The sequence below is a fragment of the Porites lutea genome, chromosome 12, assembly GCF_958299795.1.
Source record: "Porites lutea chromosome 12, jaPorLute2.1, whole genome shotgun sequence".
NCBI classification, from domain to species: domain Eukaryota; kingdom Metazoa; phylum Cnidaria; class Anthozoa; order Scleractinia; family Poritidae; genus Porites; species Porites lutea.
The window spans coordinates 15,727,742-15,751,733 of record NC_133212.1 but is presented as its reverse complement, the minus strand read 5'-3'; the positions used below and the strand labels follow the sequence as shown (position 1 = coordinate 15,751,733).

Below are 23,992 nucleotides of genomic sequence, written 5' to 3'. Positions count from 1 at the left end.
ATTTTATAGCCACCAACTGGACAGCAGACAGCAATATCTGTGGTATTTCTAGCTAAGCGCAGGTGTAGCCGTTGTATGTATGGGCCTTGCAAAGACATTTACTGGCGAACCCACTAAATATAAACACTAGACTGCTTGCAGTCCGGCCGTGGAGATCTTAGTCAGTGATCTCCTAGGGGAAAAAAACGCTTTTGGCCAAAAAAAGGGACTGGCACGAGACGATATTTTTCTTCCCCCTTCCGGCTTACGTCCTCGTTTCTCGCAGCTCGCGGCTTCACCGCTCACATGTGCTACCCCAGTGACTGAAGAAAATAGGAGACTGCTCACAGTCTATACAAACACCAGTGAGACAGACGAAATTGGCGTCTGTTTTGCAGTCTAATCTGTTTCGCACCCAGGCACCCTCATTGCTCCAAACCGACGCCGGCTGCGCGCAGGTTTGTAGGAAGGATGCAGCTTTCCCACGACGTCTTGCGGTCTCTGTTTACCGTTTTAAATCGATCTTTTGGTTGAAAATGTATATCCCTTCGTATTGTTTCTCCTGCCGTAATGTAACACATCGCTAGTACTGATAATGTGAGGTGGCTTATGCAGCTATGATAGCGTAAGAAGATGAAAGGGGTATTATTTTGGTTAAGAGAGGTAAATAAAAGGCGTTTTTTTTCTAGATGGTGCTCCTACAAAACCTTCCATACATCGCTCTATTTTATTTACCCACGTAAAAATTACGCGACAGTGGAAATCTATCCTAACATTGCCTCTATTTTAATGTGCGTAACCACGTAAAAATTACGCCATCGTGGAAATCCACCTTAAGATTGAGTTCACACCGGGAAAGGAACTCCCCATCGCTGTAAATCTTGTTCTAAGAGATCTTGGTTTGATTATTTGTCTGCACACCCTGTGCAACCATGCATGTACCACCCTGATGTATGGCGGTACCCGTTCACTGATCCGTCACAATGGATAAATGTTGTTTTGAGTTTTTATGAAAGATCAGAGGAATGGTTCATTGCCTTTTTGACTTGGTTACTGCACATGGATAACCCTTGAAAAAACGAAGGGTCAATTTTGTCTGTGTTATAACCGGCGCGCTCTCAGAAAAGGTTGGTTTGTCTGTAACTTTTATCGTTATTATCTTTATAAAATGTCCCACCAGAAATTTGTCTAACACCCGGAAGTCTCCCAAGTCCTTTCACGACAAAAGAACGAAAGGTCATTAAAATTTAGCCTCGGCTGCGAGTATCAATAATTCACGGGTACAGAATATAAAAGTATCGTATCTTTTCTTTGTGATCAGGGAGTATTCAGGCGGCTTACAAAGGCTGGTACGTAACTTTCAAAAGCTCGTATTATCGCTTGCTCCTTGCGTGTAGAAATAAGTAGACTTGCATTCTTTTCGTTGACAGAGTCATGGATCCTAGAATAGCTCTGAGTGTCGCTCTCTCCTTGCTGTTTGTAATCGCTGGATCTTGGCCATTAGAAACCCCAGCGGAAAATCAGCATCAACAAGGTATGTTGGGTTGTGTTGTTTTTCCCTTATCGTTACCATTTTCGCAAACGTTTGTTTAAATACTTGAACCCTAACAAATTTAGGGGTTAAAATCGAGCTAACAACGTTCGTGTTGTCTACTAACGCGCTTTCTTCAAAAACCTAACACTAGTTTTCACCGCTTTTCCTTACTCTTAAAATTGCGATTCTTTCCAAACATTTTACCCTATGGAATCGAGGTGATTTTAAATAGTAATTGAATGCTTTTGTAAATGCAGTATTCACTTAAATCTAACATCAAATCTATCAAAGTCGTCATTGACTCCTATTAACTTTTCCTTCTGTGCGAGCTAATAAAACAAAACCTTTCTATTATTTTACACTTTTGACTTTCTGATCTCTGTTCATGATATGCAGTATAAAAAATAACCGATAACCGTTTTTAGATTTTAAAAGATGAAAAAAATAAACCAACCGAGATTTTACGTTCAGATTACACGGAAAAAAGAGCTCTGGCCATGACAAAGATTGAAAGAACAAAATAAGTCTTTTAAGCCGGTGGTTTGCACACGTTTCTTGCATATTCAATAACAGCGCCGGTCAAAAGCTTTGGTGCCGTTTTGTTTTTCCTAAAAGCAACAGTAGTACGACTATATTTGATGTCTTTTTTTGTTTCGTCAACGCTCAGAATTTGTAGAGCTCGCGGTGGACGAATTTGGCCGATTCGCATGTTTCTGTAACTTGATTAAAACGGCTAGCGGATATTTTTGAAAAGGAAGATTTTTTTTCTCCGTTGTAGTCTTCTGTCCACACGTAAACGGTGATTTCGAGTACCAAAAAAGTAGATTTCTGAAAACGGCCCCTATAGTAGAGATTTTTGGAAACATAACGCCGGATTGTCAGCGTTTTCGTGTGGACGGAGGGGAAAAGGAAGGATTTCGCGCGAATACGATGGCGACATTGCGTTTTCGCGTATGCACACTTTTGAAAACGGAGAAAAAACTGAAATATGTGTGTCCTAAAAAAATAACCGAATACGTGTCGACCAGGCTTGAGATCCCGCAGGGCTATAGCCAGTCTATGTGTAAGTTTGCAATGCAAGCACTAAAAAATGACTCGTGCCAGGGCAGGATAAAGGGGTACGCACTCAGCGGCTCTCTGGATAAAGAGAGAGCATTTTCAACAGCACGATTTGTTCTACATGATAACAAGCTTCGAAAAATTTCATGCATCTTCGAAAATAGTCCTTTTTTTGAACTTCGCCATACCTATCTCTTGACTATCGCTACTCTTATTTACGCTTATATTCCTGACATACAGTAACAACTTATCAACTAAGTCTTTTATTGTACTGTTGTATATTTTTCAATGAAGAGAGCCATTTATAATTACTAATTTCTCTGTCATTTATTCTCCGATTATTAACCACAAGTGTATGAAACTGTATGCTTCAAATTCTGATGCTAGCTTATGCACGCTCTATTTACATGCAAATGTAATGATCAGAAGTTCTCAACGCTTGAAACAATATTTGTAACATTTTTCTAGGAAACTTTAACTGAATACAATTCTTCACCAAAAAAAGTTGTTTGAAACATTGTAAAATTAAACTTCTAAAGCATAACTAATGCTTTTACATTGAAAAATGTTATTATTTACCCATTACTGTAACTAACTTTTAAAGACAGAGAGTAACAGTTTTCAAAATGTCTTGTTCCTTTTAATGCTTATTGTAATTTCAAAACTCGTATACTCCTAAATAATATACTGTTTCTAACAAATTTGTAATGGTATTTCAAAAAATCTGCTAGTTAATTTCAAATAATGTATCTTAACTACTAAACAACTCTAATGAAGCATGACTGTGTTTTTAAAAGTGGAGCTGCTTTTAACCCCAGATGTAACTAAGCAAAGCGTAACAGCTCTGAAACAACAAAGTTTGCAAGTTAATTATGACCAAATGTAACCAGAATCTAACAATTACTCAGTCAAAAGTAGGCTTCAGTTTTTGCCAGATTCGTGCCCATTTTGCATCTGAAACTGAAAATGACTCTCATAACAAAGTCTCCTAAGAACGTACGCCCGCAAACGTATTAACAACAGAACCTTTTGAGAGACTGAATACAAGACTTTGTCCTTGAAAATTCTCGGATCGTTCGTGCATCCGATATAAGCTTTGATGGTTCATGGCTCAAACCAAACTTCGGTTAAATTCGGTTACCAAAGAGAGACCCTCTGTACCAAAGGCGTAAGTAGAAGCTTTGAGGTAGTGGAGAAAGAGGTTAAGACTTTCATTGAAGAAATAAATTTAATAGTTTCATCTCCAAACGTTGTGGCATCCTCCCAAAGGACTTAAAGGAGCTGTTACACGGCTGTCTAGTTTAGCTTCGTTTATTTTGCTTTGAGTGATTTTCGTATGACCTTGACCTCTGTTTGAACTTTGATAAATTTCGTAACACAGCTCCTTTAGGATCTAAAGGGAAAAAAATGAATATAACATAAAAGAATGGGCACGAATCTACACATGCGCATTACTTGTGCATCTGTCGTTTTCCTAATCTGGTATACCGCGCCTGTTATTTCATAAGGTGCAAAAAAGGATAGTTGGTATTATTACCCACCTGCACCGCCACCACCTCCCCCACCACCGCCACCACCACCCGGTCCCCCCGGATTAGATGGACTAATGGGACCACAAGGACCTCGAGGACCGGACGGACCAAAAGGTCCCCCGGGGCCTCCAGGACCTCCTGGACTACCCGGCATTCCAGGATATCCAGGAAATCCTGCCGGACCCCCCGGACGAGATGGGCCACCAGGACCACCCGGACCACCAGGAGGCCAAGGTCCACCCGGAGATATGGGACAGATGGGAGCCCCCGGTGGAGCCGGTGGTACCGGAGTGCACTCGCAAAAGAGAGAATTAACGAAATATGGAGCAATTACAAGACCAGCGTGAAGAACAAAAGACCAAGCATCAATGAAAGACAAATTAAACAAGAGGACATTCATCTCTTGCCAACTTTCAGCTATTTTTTAGTGTCGAGCTTGTACTACGAGTCTTTTTTGTACGAAAATAACGCCATTTTGTATTTCCGTTTCAAAAAAACAATAATTGAAAAATATTAAAATGCAGAAATGAAGATAATTTTGAAACAAATGACGAAGAACACATGTTTAGATTTAAATTCCTTTTTGATCGTCTAGCTGTCTTATATTCCTTTCATGTAGTTCAGAGTTTTTGAAAAAAAATAATCGAAGAAAGCACGATAGAAATGATGAGAGAAAGCTACGGCAGATCTTCTCGCACGTGATAAGAACTGATTCCGATTTAATGTTGTAAGAAAAAGTTAAATAAAGACACACTGTCTGATTGCTTTTCCATCTCCTCTCTCCAACCAGGGGTTTGGGCATAGATTACACACATTTTTTTAATGTTCTTGTCAGGGTTACATCTTGCAGTCGATGATAATACCAAGACGCAGAGCGACGGAATTTACTCAGTAAATCTTCAAAGATAGCTACCGACCAATAGAATTTTGACTAGTCTCGATTTTTGTCGCGCCATGTAAGGTAATCCAAGACAGTCTTGAATTCAAGATTCCAGATTCCCGGTACTGATTCCTGATTTTCTGCCAGTGGAACTTGGATTTCAATCGTTAGAGGCATATCTGATTCCCTGAACTAAATTCCGGATTCTAAAGCCCAGGATTTCGGATTCCACGAGCAAAAATTCCCTAGATTCCAGAATCCGGATTACCTAATATTGGGCGATATATAAAAGGGCTTCTTAGTTTGATTCATGGGACGGCCATTGGCCAATTGGCTGAGCAGAAGGTATAGACATGATTGAAAAAAAAAGAGGCTGTTAAGGCAAGATAAATTGTCTACGTCCTTGTTACCAGTAAAGACAACGAAGTTTTACCTGTGGCTTCTGGGAAGTGCTTAACATAGATTTATAATAGCCTTGTCCGTAATATTAAATGTTCTGGGCCTCCTTATTCAACCGATTTTAGCTTGGGAGTAAGAAGGCACCCCTTAAAATAATATGGTTGGAAGTGGCAATACCACCCTTATATCAAGAAAGATATAGAAAGAGAAAAAGAGGACTTGGTTTAGTAGCCTTCTGTTCCGAAAAAAACCATTGCTAGTCACTAAACAGATTTTGCGAGTACAGTATATAATAGACTAACATTCTAAGCTAAGATACAACTGATTTGGTTTCGGATGCACCAACCGGAGAGGATTAAGTTTCCTACGAATTAGCCGGTACCTCTATCCACGGCTCGAGTCTCGTTTTCGCGTCGGAAAACATTGAGATTCTTGGAAAACAAAATGAACTGGTTACATGGGAACCAGTCATAGTTAAGAGATTTGTCATATGTCCCATAGAATATTTTTACAGCGTTACAATTAACAAAAGTAAATCTCAGCGTGTGGTCAACATTAGCGGGTAACAGGGCACTGTTACCCTCTGACTGGGGTCATAGATTTGGCAACGTTGCCAGCACAGAGACTTTTGGCGGGAAACAGTTTTATTGTTAAATGTCATGTGACCTCGAAGTAACCAAGGAGAGTGCGCACTGTTGGAAAACGTTCCAGGCACGCAGAGAAAAAGGTCGGTTGTATTGCTTTCTGCGAATCCCAGATACGTGATTGAAAAAGGAGGCCATGGTTCAGTTCTCTGACTCCCTAATACTTATTGCGTGCGTTGTGAAGTGTACCCTGACTGGATCAATAATTACATTGTCTTCACTCTAGCTGATTACATGATAGTTACCTTATTGCTTCGAGCCCCCAGGCGAGAAGCACATTAATATTTGGGTGTCCTGTGGTTCCTTGGGTGTCCTGTCCCTATTCAGGCGTTACAATCTGGATTTACTTTTTTAGGATGATTTACAGCAAATATGTCCAGAGCGGAGTCATCATAAGTTAATTTCAGATCATAACACTCTTATTGCGTCGTTTGAATTGCGCTAAGTTTCGCACATTGCTCCTCGTGCAAACAGTTTTCGGTTATTTTCGTATTACTGTAAACTAGCCAATAAAGATCCAAATCACAAAGACCTCGTGAATGTAGGACTCCCTAGTATACTTGTAGGCCTTTTGCCCACAACCATTAATTCTCAGTGACCCATTTAAAGGATCGCTAGTTGGCATAATGTGTATGAAAGTTATGGTTTGACTTTCTCTAGCCTACGAGCAGGCTCATTTGTTCGAGTTCGGGGCGGCAGAACCGCCATCCTGCGAGGGGAATTGGCCGAGGAAAAGATCTTTTCCTCTGTAATTCCCCTCGCGGGATGGTGGCTCGCTGCCGCCAAAATTTTTCTTTTTGCACAAGAGAACATGCTCGCAGGCTATGATTGCTGCTCAGCATCTGCTCGCAAGCATTATACAGTGGAACCCAGCTTTACGAAAGCCCGCTTAATTAACGGACAGTTTCGTTTGTCTTAATGGAAAGCCCACATATTTTCTCTAAAATTCTTAAAACGGACACGGTTTATTATGGACAACGGACACTTTTCTGTGTCCCGAGTCACAAACTTTCATATAACTTCAACCCCGTTTTACGGACACTGGTAACCCGAGCACTCTCTGCTATTTTCCTTGGAACAATCAGGTGCAAATTGTAGACATTGTACTCAGTTAAAATAATAACAGATTTCTATAAGTCAATACGATTTTATTACTTAAAAATAGTAGCTAAAAAACGTGACATGTTTGAAGTCAGTCTTTCTTCCCGAGTTTGACCCTTGTACTAAAGCTTTTTACCTCCTACTACACAAGTTTGACTTCTTTGGCTTTATGCTGCAGTCGTTGGTCCTACCGTTGTCTGTTTTAGCCTTTATCAAAAAATTATTAGACTTGCTACGAGTCCACCTCTCATGAGTTCTTAAAAGTGAGCGAAGCGAGTTTCAATGCGCTTGCATGAGATCGCGCAACGACCGAGCGAGCGACGAAGTCTTGAGGTCGACTTTTTTGGCCTGAACGGATTTCAATCATATTATCAATTCAGGCGGGAAAAAAATGATTGACATGTGCTGTATCGGGAGCGGCGTGAAATCTCACTCCCTTTCCCATTGGTCAATTGTCATGACGTCACCGGTAGAATTTTCGAGCGGTGAATTTCGCGCTAACCAGAAAAAAAATAATAATAAAGGACTTTTCAGTAAGTCTAAAAAATCAATTGTGTCCGTAACGTTTTCTGTGAAAGCCCGCTTAATACGGACACTGCATGGCGTTGCCTCCGTAACCCATTCAGGGTTCGTACAGATTTTTGGATCCAAAATTCAAGAGTTTTTCCAGACTTTTTTCCAAAACAATATTTTTTCCCAGACCCAAAATTATCAAATAGGTGATCAATAGACCATAACAAGGCAGGAAAAGCGTTTTTCATAATGCACTGCAAACCTACCGCCAAGATTGAATAAGATTCGCCTAAAACAAAACAAAAAACTTCTAAAGAACTTGTTGTAGCTTTCAAAAAAAAAGCTTAAGACTTTTTACCATTTTTCCAGACTTTATACTACTACATGAGAAGTTTCTGTAATTTGATTGGCTTAGAGCAGCGGTATTTCAGCTTAGTTTGAAATACCTACATATGGAAATTACAAAACCATTGGGGGTATTAGTATAAACAAATAATAGCATGATTTGTACGTGATATTTGGAATAAATACCACTCATGATATTTCAAAATTACGTATAACAATTTCGAAATATCACTAGTGGCATTTATGCCAAATATCACTTAAAATCATGCTATTACCTATACTTATCTCTATTTTACAGACTTTTCCGGGTCTGGAAAATTGCTGGGCAAATTTCAAGACTTTTTCAAGAATTCAAGACTCAGTACAAACCCTGCCTGTTGTTTCTAACTATGGCTGTCATTTAATTACTAGGTGCTAAGAAGGATAGCTGGTATCCTTATCCATATCCACCTGCACCACCTCCTCCACCCCCACCACCTCAAACACCACCGGGTCCCCCCGGACCTGACGGACCAATGGGAATGCCGGGACCACGAGGACCAGACGGTCCCAAAGGCCCCCCGGGGCCCCCAGGACTTCCAGGACCACCCGGAATACCAGGATATCCAGGATCACCCGCTGGACCTCCTGGTAGACCAGGGCCTATGGGACCACCAGGGCCAGCAGGGGGACAAGGACCTCCAGGGGATATGGGTGCTATGGGACCCGCCGGAGGGGCAGGAAGTGTCGGGCAACATTTGGGAAAACGAAGGCAATCAATCCCGAAATTGTAAGAGTAGCAAGAGAGATAGAAAGCCTGACAACAGGAAAAATATAAGTATAAAAGGACTAAAGGACTGAGCAGCAGAAAAACTCTTTGTTATTCAATTGCCATTTCTAAACAGTACCTCTCGGTTTGCACATTTAACCCTTTAAACCCTAAGATCAAAATTATTCTCATTTGTTGCCCCCATTTATTTCCCACAGAAGTAGTGGGGAGAAGTTGATAAAATATCAAGCAAATTGATCTTGTGTGATCATGTCCGTAATTCTCATGACCACTCTGTTTTACAAAGCATTGATATTACAAGGATAAATTTGATGCTGGTCACTCTTAGGGCTTAAAGGGTTAAGAGGAGATTCCTTTTTTACCGGAAGATCCACATTTTGTATTTTAAGGCTCAGAAAATGAACTTAATCAGGAGAGGATACAAAACGCATACTAAACCAAACAAAGTTAATTTTTTAAAGAACCAATTAATTATTAGACGGTGCAAATATATATTACATCCGCTAACATAAAATATTTGTCGGTAGCGGCAGCAGAACTGAAATGCATAGCTTTCTTCTATGACGTCAAGTTGTTACATTCTATTCAACAAGGAAAAGATCATTCCAGATACCAAAAAAGTACAAAACGCACAGTACAATTTTTCAAACGGTAGAAATGATATTTAAAATAAAATAGTAAACGAAATCGGTGTCTGTGTTCAATAACTGGTCCTTAAATATATTATTTTAGGGAGGGCGTTTTTGTTGTTGTTGATGATGTTGTTTGCTTGTCTGTTTTTGTTTGTTTTTTGTTTTTGTTTTTTTAACATTTTGGGAGAGTCAAAATCCATGAAACCGATTACCAGTTGTCGAATTCGTCCCCAAGAAAAAAAGTACAGATCGTAGTAGGCTCGATTACCAGCCTCTGTTCGGGAAAATGAGCCCACACTCATCCCCGGACCCGGGAGACGGCGGAAATCGAGCCTAAGATCGTAGTTCCATAGATTCTGGAAAACCGACCTCTCTGGGCTCAGTAATTTCCGGGATTTCAAAAAATGGGCTCCAGCCCTCAGCTGTTCAAAAGGTGGATTTATCTCTATCCAGTGGATAACGCAATCAGTTTTCATTATACTTACCGCTGGATAGCGCTATATAACGTTTGAACAACTGGGGACAGAAGACTACCCTGGCCCCAGAGGTCCGTTCTCGCAAAAACCTATGGTGAAGTAAAATGTGCTTACAACTGTGAGCTAATAGTTTAGGCAAAAAGCCTTTGGCACCCAGAGTACCGGCCAGAAGACAAAACCATATCTCCTTGCTTGAGTCTCTCAACCTGGGACACAATACCACAGCTTCATCAGAAACAAAGCTTTTATTAAATAAAAACTTAGTAAGAAACTTTTACAACCAATCATTTTCGTTTAAGTTATTTCTTCCACTCATTCTCTCTGCCACACTAACCTTAGTGCTATAAATAATGCCAGGGTAAAAAACAAAGTTAGTATTTCTACTGATATACTTACGAAATTATCATTGTCAGGTCAAAACCTAGCTCCCTCTATAGGTTTTTTCATTTCTTACTTTTTTTATCTTTTTGATAATTGCTGGATGCTTAAAGGTAACAAAATACCTTCTAGTTTTCCTCATAATTTTAACGGAAGACCTTTCAACAGTGAAGTTTTTTTTAACGTCGAAGTACGGGTGACTTTTGTTCTTTCTTTTTTATAACCCTAGTGGTGTTTAGACTGAGTTCAAAAACTATTGTATATTTTTATTTTGTGTTCACTTAACTTCATTTGCCTGCACGTAAGTAAAATTAACTTCAAACATTTATAGAGCGTTTTCACTCACGTGACCAGTATCTTTGCTAATTACACAATAAAAGAGTTTAAAACTCCCACAAGACTGGCTTGGAACACCAAAATGGCCTCTATGACGTAATGCGAAAACGCTCTCTATGTATTGAGGTCACGGAGTTCACACTTCTTTACGAACTACACGTGTAACATTTTCTAATCACGTTTCACTTTAACATTAACGCGGTGCCAAGCATTTGACAGTACACCACGCAAGTTCCAAATAGGAGCTACACTGTCAGGCTGTGAATTATACGATGAATCGATGGCTTTGACACAAATCTCAAGCGAGTCCTTTCCTTCCGGCAATGGTAAAGTTGCTTGCCATAGTTTCCAGGCCCACGCGCGGTAAATCTTATTATCGCCTATGAGGTTTGCTACATGCCAAGATTTGCCGCCGTCGAGGGAGACGTCAACTCGCACGATGCCCCGCCCACCTCCGCTCCACGCGTAGCCCTTGAGTGATATTTCTTCATCATCTGCGGAGATGACAGCACCCTCGGCTGGTTCACAGATTGCCGATGTTACTGGAAGATCTTGAATAGCAGGAGCCGTGGTGAAATCAACAGTATCCCAATCAACGCAGGGCGAAAATCCTTTGTAATCATTTTTCTGCCAATGGCCGGTGCATTCTTCTTTACTTGGGACAATTTTCTTCAGCCATTTCACGTTACGAGCACCCACTATTCCTGGAGCAACAAGTCTGACAGGGAACCCGTGATCCCGCGGAATGGGATCCCCGTTCATTTCGTAGGCGACAAGAACATCTCGGTCAGCGGCTAGCGCGGTGTAGACTGGGATTGAGGCACCGTATGTTGAGCCCGTGATGTCGTGGTCAGCACCCTCAAACTGTATGTGTTCAATACCTTTTCCGTCGAGGCCAGCGTATCTAATGATCGACAAAAATTAAGTTTCTAAAATTCTTCCCCCTTCTAAGAGACTACCACGAACGTAAATGGCGCACTTTAATATTGGATGTAAGACATATGTAATCAGAATACAGGAGAATCAACATTTAAAAGTAAAATATGCCGTACAATTACTGTTGTGTCATTCGAAATAAACCAGTAGTTGATTGTTTTTTTCAGCTTTAGAGTTTCTGTCATACAATCAATGGTAATTAGAAACGTGTTTTCTCCGACGCTGATATGTTTTAGCGAGAACTTATTTTGCAGATCGTGGAGGGAAAACGACAAGACAGGGAAATCCGCAATTTAGTACTACTCACTATAAAGCGATCGACAGCGTGATTTCCACGACGGGTCAAGGATTTGACTGATGAAATGAAAGAAACTTCTGGACGATGCGATCAAAGAGATCGCACGTGGATTTCAGTTCTATTTTAAAGCTGGTTTTCACAGAATTCCTAAGATTCTTTCATATGTGGGTTGAGTTTGTTGTTGGTTCTTTCCCTCGCTCCGAGAGGTTTTTCTCAGGGTACTCCAGTTTTCCCCTCTCCTTAAAAACGAACACTTTCAAATTCCAATTTGATCTGGAACGCACGGATTTGTTTCAACGAGTTCTTATGAATTCCTAAGTGCTCCGTGGGTAAACAAATGACAATTACAATTACAATTAATTTCATATACCTTACTTATACCGGGAAGAATTATAATAGAAATTGGACTATAGTTAGGGTGCTTACCATTTTAATTTCTAACCGGAAATTCCGGTTTTCCCAAATATATGGTATAAGTACTCTCGTTGTCCAATACATATATTTCGGGAACTTTTTTTATTAGCGAGAACGGACAACTATGGCAATTTTCCAATCAAAAGGGAAAGTTCATAATATAAGCGAGATATTAAAAAATTTGGTAAGAGATTATGAAATTATTGCAGGAAGAGGTAGACATTCTATATTCCGGTGGGTTTAGATTCTGATAGGGAAATAAGTCAATTGTAGACCACAGATATACCTATAGTTTTAAAACAGAAATTTCTGTCAACTTCTGTAATGAACTCGTAAAAACTGGGACACTGGGGGACCGACCTAACGAATGGGATTATGAGATTGAGCTCAAATTTGGGTCGTGAGGACGAAATTGAAGGACCATACTGGGGACGCTCTTTCTATGCAGCATCTGATGCATTCAGCCACACCCTTGGGTTAATTTTGGTAAAATATTCATTAAAATGATCATGATTAGCCCTCGTTGCCTTGATTGGACCTGCACACAGAATACAAAAGAATTTTCACCTTGAAACATAATATTGACGCCATGAAGGCAAAAGATAACTATTAACTAAATTTGGCAAAGGTCCTTATTTCACGTCGGTAACTCGTAACAGCACTCATTAGACTGACAAACATGGCACCACGGTGCGCTCATTTTACCCCCCCCCCCCCCCCCCGCCTCCCCCCCTCCATCAGTGCTCCTTTTCGGGGATTTAAAGCTACTTAAAGCTTCATGGAAAGCAAACAACGATTTCAGACAAGAAGGTTTTTTTCCGCTCAGCTCGGTTTTATACATGACACAGATTGAATTAACGAAGACAGCATAAGAATACGATTATACTAGTAAGGACAAAAATGTAGCATCTAAATAGGAAGCGAGTGGGGATCATCCAAGTATAATAAAGCTAATTTAGTGGATGACCCCCAAAAATACAATTACACATAAAATCAAAGAATATTACTTTAATCTAGGAAAGGTATTTACACACCCTATACTGCTATTAAAGGCAGATATATTGTTAACTAGAATAACAATTAAGAATAGAGATTTTTTTTTTCTTTACAAAATAGCTTAAGAGATTGTAAATTAGTTATATTTGTTGGGGGGGGGGGGGAATTAGGCGTGAACCAGTGAACTTAGGAACCTGGAGCCATATTGGGTGGTATTGACAGAGGCTTCATAAAGATTCCCAGCACATGATTGGCGCGCTGTATAGGGATGAACAGGAGTTGTAAGTTTAAAATACTCATTGAAAGACCAAAGTGAGTTTGGAATCAAACTCGGGGCCTCCCGCACGGGAGCCGCGCACTAGCCGACTGTGCTAATCAAGGATTATGTGTATGGTGTATAAAGGTGAATACAGTAAACACAATACCTGAGTACATCTATCAAACGCGCTCCAGACCACTCAGCAGTGCTTATAGCAGCTGCCCCCCAGTCCAGTCCTTTGACTTTCTTAATTTCATTCATTTCACTGCGTCTGCTTCCTGCGCACTGAATAGTTGACATCACTGTGTGTTTTGGAAACTTGCCTTTGAGCTCCTGAAATATCAATAAAAAAGTATGTTTCCTTGCAAGGAATTGTCTGATATACTGGATTTAGATATTGTTTTAAGTAAAGAAAGAGCCTGCTGGTTCGTGGAAAATCTGCGGAACGCGAACCGGTGAGAAGAACGTGGCGAGGTTTTGTCGGCTCAAGTCAATTTCAACGACTAAAGTAACGTAAATTAGTCCATTTATAAATGTTTTTTTTTTCTTTTACCCAAGCGTCTCACAACTTAAGCGTGCTCGTACTGGAGGCAGTAGGCAAGCGCAGATGAAGTCAAAAGACCTGTTTTAACCTTGTTGCTCGCTGTCGCGTTATCATTTTTCCAAGTTTTTTTTTTCGTTTCGTGGGAGTTTATTTTTGGTTTTGTTTTCGCCGTTGCCGAGTAAGGTCATATCACCCGATTTGCAAAGGAGTTAAGGTACGGTAAAACGTGCAACAAAAACCTGCAACGAAAAGCGATGATGCGCGTTTTACCACCCACGAACCAAACCAGTCTTGCAACAAATCAGGTTGCAGTAGGTTGCGAAAAATTATTGCAGAAAGGAGTGAGTATTTCTACTTTTTGCAACAAAATCTGTACTCATGTTGCGCAGGTACGCGTAATTTAATCCAACTAGAAGACAGTATTCACGCGACTTGCAACTACCTTATTTGCTGCAAGACAAGTTTGAACGCGACTGATAAAACACGCAACATTACTTTTCAACTCGTTTTGTAGCAATGTTGCAAAACAGGTTGCACGTTTTTACTGCCCCGCCGTAACGTAGCTTTAAGTAATTCTGAGCCACATTGAAATTGCCGAGGATTTTTTTATTCTTTTCGAATAGGTTGCGTCCAGGGGTTCACCTCAGCTCAAACCCCTTTTGAACAAGGGGACTTCACCTCCCGGGGGGGGGGGGGGGGTACTTTAAGAATGTCTGGGTGGGGATGTGCCGCTGGGACCCTGGAACCCTTAACCTATACCAGAGCTGGTTCAGCTAAATTTTGCTACCCTATACTAGAGGAAACTCCCCAAATCTCCCCTATCCTAGAGTAGCTGTTTTCCAGAAACTACTGAGGTCACTAGCACAGTAGTCTAGCCAAAAAAACCCTATTCTAGACCCAAACGTTCTGATTTATATACCCTATCCTAGAGTAAACTGCTTGAAAACCATGCCCTTCATAGCGGCACATACCTATATAGCCCATATATGGCAGTACCTCCCCCCTTGGGCTTCACCTACCTCAAGAGAGAGCTTGATTGTTTTGACTCCTTCACCAGTGATCTCCAACTCGTATGTGTTCGCATCAATGTCTGGAACAGGAAGATGATTTCGAATGAAGAAGATGTCATTAGGAGTAACAAAGTTGTCGGCTAAAAGCTGCATTGGTGGCTCTGCGTTGAAAGGCTTCTTTGTGTTGATCTTCAAGGCTGGATGACGAGAGGGATCATTAACATATGGATCCTGTTAAAAATACATCATATAATATAATCGAATTTCAGTTACTTATTGATATTGATTAATCACATAGAACTTCAATGTTAATCATTATCATCACCTGAGAAATAGTCATCATCCTCTCTCCGACTCCGACTCCGACTCCGACCTCGAAAACCGATATTCTAATTTTTCTCGCAAATAAAGGCTTTTGGCGGAAACAATTTTCACCACGGTTCTTTTCTACCTAAAAGCTATTTATAGACAAAAAAATGAAACAAATCGATTTTTCAACTCTTACCACGGAATCAGGATTTTGCTCGATTTTTCCTGACCGAGACGGTCCAGGTCGTTCACGGAAGTGGTGAGTAGACACAAGCGATATAGTAGCAGAAGAGAACTTCCAACAAAGCCCAAAAATCTCCCTGGACGAAACATTTTCCCCACAAAAATCCCACGCCGAATTTCCGAACCTTGAAAATTTCCAGAACGCATTTAAAAGTGATATTACATGTTGTTCTTTATTTGGCTGTACTTTATTCGCAGAACAACGCGGCCGGGATAAGCAAGCACTACGACAAATCTTCAGATTATTTTCAATACCCAAAAAATCCCTGCTTAAATCAAGCCACCACCACCCCCCCCTCCCCCCCCGTCCACCCCCGGGGCATGAGCGGCACGCGAAAGGAGACGCCAATCGCCTCTTAGCTGCTCTCTAGCGAGTTCTCTCGTGGTTCGCTTTGCTTGCCATAAATGGAGAGCTTGCACCCAGGCTATTAAAACCTCACCTTGATATCAGACGTGTCACTGGAGCTCCCATCTTTCGCTAATGAGCCAATCCTGTAATCATCCAACAAGTCTAGAACATGCTGGTTATTGTGTACAGCATACAGAGCCCAGAAAGGCTCCAATGCACCACCAGCCGCCAAAATGATCTTGCTTGGCCCCCCTGGATGGCTGGCGATAAACTCTGTGATGTCATACACTTGGCCTTTGTATGTTACCCAGATGCCTTTTTCATAAGAGTTGTGCCTTGCAACTTCTTCCTTGCTATATAAAGCACCATCACTTTTAGATTCCGTACTGCTTGCTTCTTTGGCTTGTGCTTTCTTCTGTAGATGCTTCACAGAAAAAAGAAGTAAATGGAGGATTTTAAACTCATCATGAGACATGTATGAGAACATATTGTTTAAACACACTTAGGGACTCGTCAAAAAGTATGGGGGGGGGGGGGGGGTGGGCCGGAGCAGTTGGAAATGTGGTTGATAAAAAACACATGACCCACCCCCTCCCTTCGGCACAAAAATGACTGACCCACCCCTAAAGCAAGGTTGGAAATTGCATGACCCACCCCCTAGTTAAAACATGGAGGTTCGGTTTCCTCTTAATAATCCAATAAAACCTTGTTCTGTGCTTGACAAAATTTGTCCTGCTACAACCAATATCAAAATCACAGAAATCATACCTTTCACTGAAAAGACGAATGTGAAAAACCGAACATTTCTTGTTTCAATGGACGTTTAAATATGAGTCTTGACACAAATATACAGCAAAACTAGGGTATATTGAAATTTTCTGTCCCAAAGCATATGAAAATTTCAACAAAGACAACCCATTCCTACACATTACTTGCCAGAAATGATTAGATTAATCCTCAAAGAAAATTTCTTCCACTTCAGAGGAAAGCACTAACTACAAAACCATGGAACTGCAATGGGCACAAAGACAGCAGTTTTGATTCCTTTGCCAATGTTTTCATGACATATATTGAAACAACAACTCTAAGCAAAACTGTCTTTAGAACAACAGCTTGGAAATGCCACATACACGATATCGTTCCCTATGGGACACGAGTAAACCAGACATCGAAGCCTTCATTGAACAAGCAAGCTTACATCACCCAACTAATGAATTCACGGCCGAAACATTTGACCCTGAGACTGCGTTTTTAGACACGGTTGTATACAAAGGCACAAGATTCAAGGAAAAATCTATCCTTGATCCAAAGACACATTTTAAACAAACGGAAAGGTTCTTGCACACACATTTCACCTCGTGTCACCCTCCAAATGTTAAAAAAAGAATTTGTCAAAGAAGAAGCCTTAAGAATCCTACGAAAAAACTCCTCAGAAACAACCTTTGAGGAAAATAATTCAAATTAAAAAAAAAACGCTTGATGGACGGAGGCTACCCACAATCTTTCAGGGGCACCCAACGTCAATTTTCGGAAAATATCTGTTCGAAAGACGATTTGAGATCTAGAATTTTCGGAACATTTGTTGTAAAACTTCTTGTTTGTCTGCCCCTCCTAGGATTTTCGAACATCTAAAAAAACGGTATAATTGCCTATTTTTTGATCCCTATAATTTTTGTATCACTAGACTTTCAGCTAGGAGATCCGAACAGATGGAAAATTTTAGGGGATAAAAATATGCCCATATCTACTGTTTAAATTGCTTTTGAAGTATATTCTCGTTGGGTGCCCCCTATCTTTGATAGAAAACCTACTATCAGAAATAAAATTCACAAAAGGGAGTCTAAACTCCTAAAACAAAACAACAAGGAGGAAAAAGAAATATTGCCATTCGTGACACAATACCAGCCCTCAGTGTCTACTATAAAGGAAGCTTGAATGAAAAAATGGAATCTTATACCAAACCAACTATAACTTCAATAAATTTTTAAAGAACCACCAATCATTTCCTTACAAAAAAGAAGAAAAACGGTTCACAGAGGGTTCCACGCCCGTATAGATGTGCGGCCTGTCAACCTTTGTATTTTCTCGTACAACAGGTTTTTGAGTATTTTAGCATAATTCCAGTTGGCTGTGTTTTATATAACAAGTGTAGTCAACTGTCTTGTTAGTAGTTAGTGAAAAATAGGGTGACCCACCCCCTAAGGGTAGCTGAAAATTGCACGACCCACCCCTTGCACAAGGCTCGAAACCTCATGACCCACCCCCTCTCTGCTCCGGCCCAACCCCATCTATACTTTTTGACCAGTCCCTTAGGGTATACCATTAAAACCAGATAAAAAAATGCACTTTATTTGAGTGTCAATCCGGTATTTAGCACGAAAATACCAACTCCAACTGGAGACAGGACCACCATTTTATGTGGTAATCTGAGCCACGCAAAGGTCTAGCTGCTTGAAGTGCAAAGTGAGTACCTTCATTTCTCAGTTATTTTAAGAGCCTGAGTATTGGTGCAACCCCGGGAATTGAACCTGCGACCTCCCGGTCTGCAGTCAAGCACTCTACTGACTGAGCTAATCCTGCCACGGTTACTTCTATCTATAACCCCTTGCCTAATTCACTGCCTTAATTTATCCAAAGAAGCAAAGAAATCATGGGAGGGACAAGTGGTCTTATGGTGACAGATTGATAGGCGTTGGCAAAAATAATATATTAGAAAAAGGTTATTTCATACAATCATGTGTATACCAACTTTAGAGGTTGACTAATTATTCAAAGCCTAAACATTTATCAAGAGATTTATGGCATAGTATTTAATTATACTCCCACATGTTAGCCCCAAAGTCATGATATGTTCACGTATCATTTTCTTACTATTCTCTGACACTAGGGTTATAAGAGATAAGTAGGTACCTTATGCTTGTTGACAGCAAGGGCCAGTCCTGTTAAAGTTCCTATCAATGCTCCAATGCCTGAATAGTTTGCAGATCCTGGAGCAGCTGATGTGGTATGCGTGCTACTCATATTCCTTATGGGTTTTCTCAAGTTCATTCTCACTGAACATCTAAAAATTTATTAAATCAGCAACTCAACTGTCACTAATCCAGGATTGGAAAGTTCTAACATGATAGAGTCGTACACTTTGGATGCCTTTAATATAAACCTACAATTTCAGAATAATAACTGTACATACATCTTCCCTTTCTACACAATTATGATCCGTATAACAGATTTACAGTTACTATTTTGGCAGTCCCCAATTTTTTCAAGTGATTTCCAAAACTTATTGCTAAGTCTAAGGAGCTACAATCCCAGACAAAACTACTTGAGAAGTTTTGCCCATCATGTCCCCTTTCCTACGTAACAAAACTATTTCTAAAACAATGGGTTTGCGGAAAGAAATCCCCTTCGCCCAGTTCAATGTTCCTTCCTACAAACGCCCACGGATCAGGGTTTCTTTTGAATACACAACAACATTAATTGCTTTCAAGGGAAGGGGGAGAAGGAAGAGCCGGTACAGCTACAATGTTTAGAAAAATGCTCTGCAAGTATACAATTTTCTCAACAGTTTTGTCCAGGATTGTAGATCATCAAGTACATCTCTAAAGGAGAGCAAAAACTAGGGTGTTACAATATGTGATTAATAGATTATAAGGTAAGAATCCTGACTTTCAACATTAAATGTGGACTTGATTGTTACACAGGTAATCTGATTTGCATCTTAACAGCTTCAGTCCTAATTAACACCAAGAAACCCCTATTGAATCTTCACCCAAGTGTATAAATTAGTACTGGTGATATACAGATACTGCTTGGGGGTAACCCTGTGTTGAACTTGCATCTTGTCCAGGGGGGAGTAGCAATACTCCTGGGACAATTATTGGCCTTTTGCATTAGTTGATCACGTGATCAACTTTTGGTAAACACGAAAATAGCTCACTTTTGAAAAATTTTGTTAGCAGGAAATGAAAAAGCATAATAAAATTATTAAAGTAACCTGTAAATTTAAAGCAGGATATCTCAATAATACAGGAGTTCTGATATTTCGCGCCGTCGCGGAGCTGCGAAATTCAGGTAAATCCGCGAAATTCACAAAAACACGCAAAATACCGCAAAATTCAGTAGAAATCTTATCGAATACAGTACATGTCTGTACAGCAATTTTGAAACTTGTCTCAGCTACTGGGGATATTTACTTGCCGTAAACACGCAAATTTATGTCAAAACTTCGTCACTGAAACATGCAAAAAAACTTTCCGAAACTACCAGGCGTAGATTGTGTTGCAAAAAACTGGGCACTAGCCATGATGTTAAAGGCTTTGCCATTGGTTCATTTCTGGAGCGTATTGTTGTTGAAAGAGCAAATGATGACCTCTGTTAGAAAAACATTAAAAATGCTGGTCTGATCAGCGCAAAACCGATCGATTTCTAGCGAAATTTGCCCTGAAAATAACCACAAAATCTACCGTTTTTTTAGCGATTGCTTTCCGGCCAAGTTTGCCCAGAAAATTCTCGCAAAATCGGCCAATTTTTCCGCGATTTTGTCCCTAAAAATTCCACGAAATTTGACTTTTTTCCGCAATCTATCAGAAGCCCTGATAATAGCGATTGCAATGGCTGCCAAAAATTAGAAGGATTTGTCTGACAAAAAGAACTTTTGCCTCCCAGTCATGTTTGAATGGTTTTCCATACAAATCTTGTAAACTTCAAAATTTTCAAACTGTCATGAAATATTTCCTTAAGCATTACAGGGCTCAAATCTCCTTTTAAGTCATAACAGGAACTTTGAGCCCTTAAAAGGGAACTGTTTTCATGTTTACTGAAAGTTGATCACGTGATCAATTAATGCAAAGGGCCTATTCATGCTAAGAAAACCAGGATAAGATACTGCCGTTTGGGCCTTTGGCTTGTGTGTTCCTTTACTTTGCCTTTACCTCAGCTCAAGGGCTCTCTAAATAGTCTTTAAACTAAAAAGTTGTACTGAAACAGATCCACTAAAGATCAAACTTTTACCTGGGCACCCTGAGGAGCATGAGTTGTCCAACACGTTGACATGAGGTTGACATGCGCACCAGTGATGCCATAGTAACAGACAACCTTCAAGTAACTATGGGGTGATAAAAGAAATTTACACATGTATCCAACTATCTTGCGTAACAGAATAACGTCGCACAGATAAACCAGAATTCAACCTACATGTATCTATACATGTAGGGTATAGTAAACTCCTGCTAATAAGAACCTACTTTTCCATAGGTTCTTGTATTTTGGGGTACTTATTGCCAATTTAGGCTACCTAGCTTCTTAATTAGGTTCTTAATTTTTATGAAGGAGATAATAGATTGTTGACCATTAACCCTTTAAACCCTGAGGTCAAAATTGAATTCTCATTTGTTGCCACTATTCATTTCCTACAGAAGTAGTGGGGAGAAGTTGATAAAATATCAAGCAAATTCATCTTGTGTGATCATGTCCATAATTCTCATGACCACTCTGTTTTACAAAGCATCGATATTACAAGGAGAAATTTGATGCTGATCACTCTTAGGGCTTAAAGGGTTAACAGAAAAAAAACCAGGGCCCAGTTGTTCAAAGGCCGGTTAGCGCTAACCCAGGGTTAAATTTTAACCTAGGTTTCTTTTTCTTTTGTTCAGAAGCATTTTCCCGAATAATTTTCTGTATTCTTTTTAGAGCATCCACTTATCAAATTGTAGGCAAAAAGAATACAACTGAATTTGCTTTTAACACTTTTATATCTGAATTAAAATTTCACACTAACCCTGGGATATCTTAACCCTGCTTTGAACAACCCAGCCCAGTTAAAGAGGGCCTCTGCCAAGCTGGATGTCGTATCAAGTTAGATTCCTGAGACTGGGCCAATACTTGGGTTCTTAAAATTACTGAAGAAGGAGGTACTGCCTTTGCCTTGCAAATAGCTAGACCTTCATGTGGTAATTGAGGATGACCAAATAGAAATGGTGGAAGTCCTATCTCCAAGTTCTATCTCCAAGAGTTAGTGTCACAGAACAAAGAGTCCCTTTGATTAATTTGTATTAATTTGTAATCCGTTAATTTGTATTTTATACTTTGCCCAATTCTTACACTTTTCACACATTTCACATCACATCAATAAATATATGTTGAAGTTAATTTTTTAACTCAAGTTTTTTATGTTTTTCTTTTGTTTTTGGGTATGGTAATGTGTGCTAATAAAGTTGAAACAAAGAAAAATAAAAAATTAACTACAGTATATAAACTACAGCATATAAAAAACTCTGAAAGGTTTGAACCCATGAGTCATTTCATAAGTAGGCTGAGTATGATCGTCCGGGCAAATAAATTATTCTTATCCCTGATGATGTTATTGATTAGTGAAAACCTTTATCTTTAATTACAGCAGTAAGAGGCCTCACTCAAAAAATATTTTACTTCTAAGCATTCTGTTGAGGGACAAAATGCACAGAATATACACCCCCATTGCAGTCATACACTTATGGTATTATATTATTATTATTAATTTTTTTTTTTTTTTTTTTTTTTAAATAATAGACAATTTTATTAAAAAACTGTTAAAATCCTATTTACAATTACTTCGCTTAAAAAAAAGAAAAAACTATTCATTCAAAAACACTATTTACAATTTCTGTCGATTTAAAAAGAACTCAATTTAGCTTAAAAAAAAGTTAATTAAAACTAAGAAAAATTTTTTCGAATTAAAAAAACATTTCATTTCAATAAAAAAAACTGTCAACCTCTAAAATTCAAAAGTTTCTTTCAACTGCTAAAAAAAAATTATTATTATTATTATTATTATTATTATTTTAAAGCAAGTGTACACCTGAAAACAAACTGTATGATTTGTTTCTTAGCATCAAACAAGCTTGACTTGTTTAGTTATTTCTGTTATTTGTTTTTTTTGTTTGTTTTTTATTTATCTATATAACTATTAATTTTTGTAATTAATAATCACAACATCCTGTATACCAGTTGTGTCTTGTCTGTTCCTTTTATTTTAGTTTTGCAGTGTCATTCTTTGTTAATATTGTTAATATTGTATATTGTATTGTACTTATCAATAAGCTTCAACATTAAAAAAAAGTCTGTGGTGAAATTATTTTTTCCATTATTTCAGTGTTTCAAACTTATTGTGATCTTCATCCAAACAAAGGATGGTAAAAAGAAACATTCATGTATTCATGCTCAGTAGTGTAAATCAGTGGTCACAGGTGGCCGAGCACGGCTGTAAGTTACAGTAGTGCACATGCATATATTTATCTGTATCTGGATACAGATTTCCCTTGAGTTGACTATCATTCATTATTCGTTGTCAGCCACTGAGATTGTCTGATCCGTAAAAAAAAGCATGACACTAGTTGTCACCCTTACAGTGAAGTTCTGACCCCTCTCTATAATAAATAGAGGGTCCAGTTCAGGCCCATCCTTGGTGTAAAAACTTGTGAAACTCACGAATGACGTAAAACAATGAACACAAAAAAGCCACTGAGAAGTCAAAACAATAGACCCAAGGAAAATAATAGCTAGAAAACAAAGAAAAACTTCACAGGTTTTTACACCGGGGTTAACCCCCAGTTTAACTGTATCACCCTTCTAGACACTTAGCATACAAAATGGCGGACAACCTACAGGGAAACAAATGGGACTCCTTTAATTACCCGTTTTGTCTGTATAGTCTGTGGTGTTTTTCTTTAGCGATAGAGCATTTATTTTACAGAATAAGTCTGTAAAATAAGTTTGGTTTCTGCAGATTTTTTTTCTTTACCTTTTCCAATCATTTCCATTCAGGCGGAGTATCAGAACATCGAAGTGGTGGCCGAAGGTTTACTTTTCAAAAAGCTTAAAATGTGGTGCTCGTAAGCCTATTATAAAACTCAACGGACAAAATTCAATTAAAATTACAAAACGTTTACATAATTTTTTATAGACTAGGACAAAAGCTTTCTCAAACCTACCGCGAATCAGCCAAAGAATAAGTTCTTCTCCCTCGTTGAAACTACGGCGGAATAACACAACGACAGTCACGCAACTGTCCCACGAAGCAT

The 23,992-nt window shown here is 39.3% G+C and overlaps 2 protein-coding genes across 4 annotated transcripts; one reads left to right on the top strand and one right to left on the bottom strand.

Moving 5' to 3' along the window:
- The first annotated feature begins 1,238 nt into the window (after nucleotides 1–1,238).
- LOC140921256 (uncharacterized) lies at nucleotides 1,239–8,810 on the top strand. Of its 2 annotated transcripts, none has more exons than XM_073371243.1 (3): nucleotides 1,239–1,328; nucleotides 1,410–1,513; nucleotides 8,398–8,810. In XM_073371243.1, exons 2-3 carry the CDS (start codon nucleotides 1,414–1,416, stop codon nucleotides 8,757–8,759), a joined length of 462 nt encoding a protein of 153 aa, XP_073227344.1. In that variant the 5' UTR covers nucleotides 1,239–1,328; nucleotides 1,410–1,413; the 3' UTR covers nucleotides 8,760–8,810. The 2 variants fall into 2 exon arrangements, with proteins under 2 accessions (XP_073227344.1, XP_073227343.1); XM_073371242.1 differs by lacking the exon at nucleotides 8,398–8,810 and adding an exon at nucleotides 4,081–4,865 and having other exon boundaries at nucleotides 1,261–1,328.
- A 1,283-nt stretch (nucleotides 8,811–10,093) lies between these two features.
- LOC140953945 (sulfite oxidase-like) lies at nucleotides 10,094–23,973 on the bottom strand. 2 transcript variants are annotated; one of them, XM_073403327.1, is made up of 7 exons: nucleotides 23,903–23,973; nucleotides 20,946–21,039; nucleotides 18,846–18,996; nucleotides 16,027–16,359; nucleotides 15,044–15,265; nucleotides 13,647–13,813; nucleotides 10,094–11,481 (listed from the first exon to the last, which is right to left on the bottom strand). In XM_073403327.1, exons 2-7 carry the CDS (start codon nucleotides 21,014–21,016, stop codon nucleotides 10,749–10,751), a joined length of 1,677 nt encoding a protein of 558 aa, XP_073259428.1. In that variant the 5' UTR covers nucleotides 21,017–21,039; nucleotides 23,903–23,973; the 3' UTR covers nucleotides 10,094–10,748. The 2 variants fall into 2 exon arrangements, with proteins under 2 accessions (XP_073259428.1, XP_073259429.1); XM_073403328.1 differs by lacking the exon at nucleotides 23,903–23,973 and adding an exon at nucleotides 23,713–23,835.
- Nucleotides 23,974–23,992: the final 19 nt, after the last annotated feature.

What these genes read in the sequence shown, in the direction of transcription:
- LOC140921256 (XM_073371242.1), top strand. Translation starts at nt 1,414, where the DNA reads ATGGATCCTAGAATAGCTCTGAGTGTCGCTCTCTCCTTGCTGTTTGTA. An exon ending in GGAAAATCAGCATCAACAAG is followed by an intron (nt 1,514 to 4,080) that starts GTATGTTGGGTT and finishes TTATTTCATAAG; the next exon opens with GTGCAAAAAAGGATAGTTGG.
- LOC140953945 (XM_073403327.1), bottom strand. Translation starts at nt 21,016, where the DNA reads ATGGCATCACTGGTGCGCATGTCAACCTCATGTCAACGTGTTGGACAA. An exon ending in CAATCAAGCTCTCTCTTGAG is followed by an intron (nt 13,814 to 15,043) that starts GTAGGTGAAGCC and finishes TTGATATTTCAG; the next exon opens with GAGCTCAAAGGCAAGTTTCC. An exon ending in CGTTTGATAGATGTACTCAG is followed by an intron (nt 11,482 to 13,646) that starts GTATTGTGTTTA and finishes GTCGATCATTAG; the next exon opens with ATACGCTGGCCTCGACGGAA.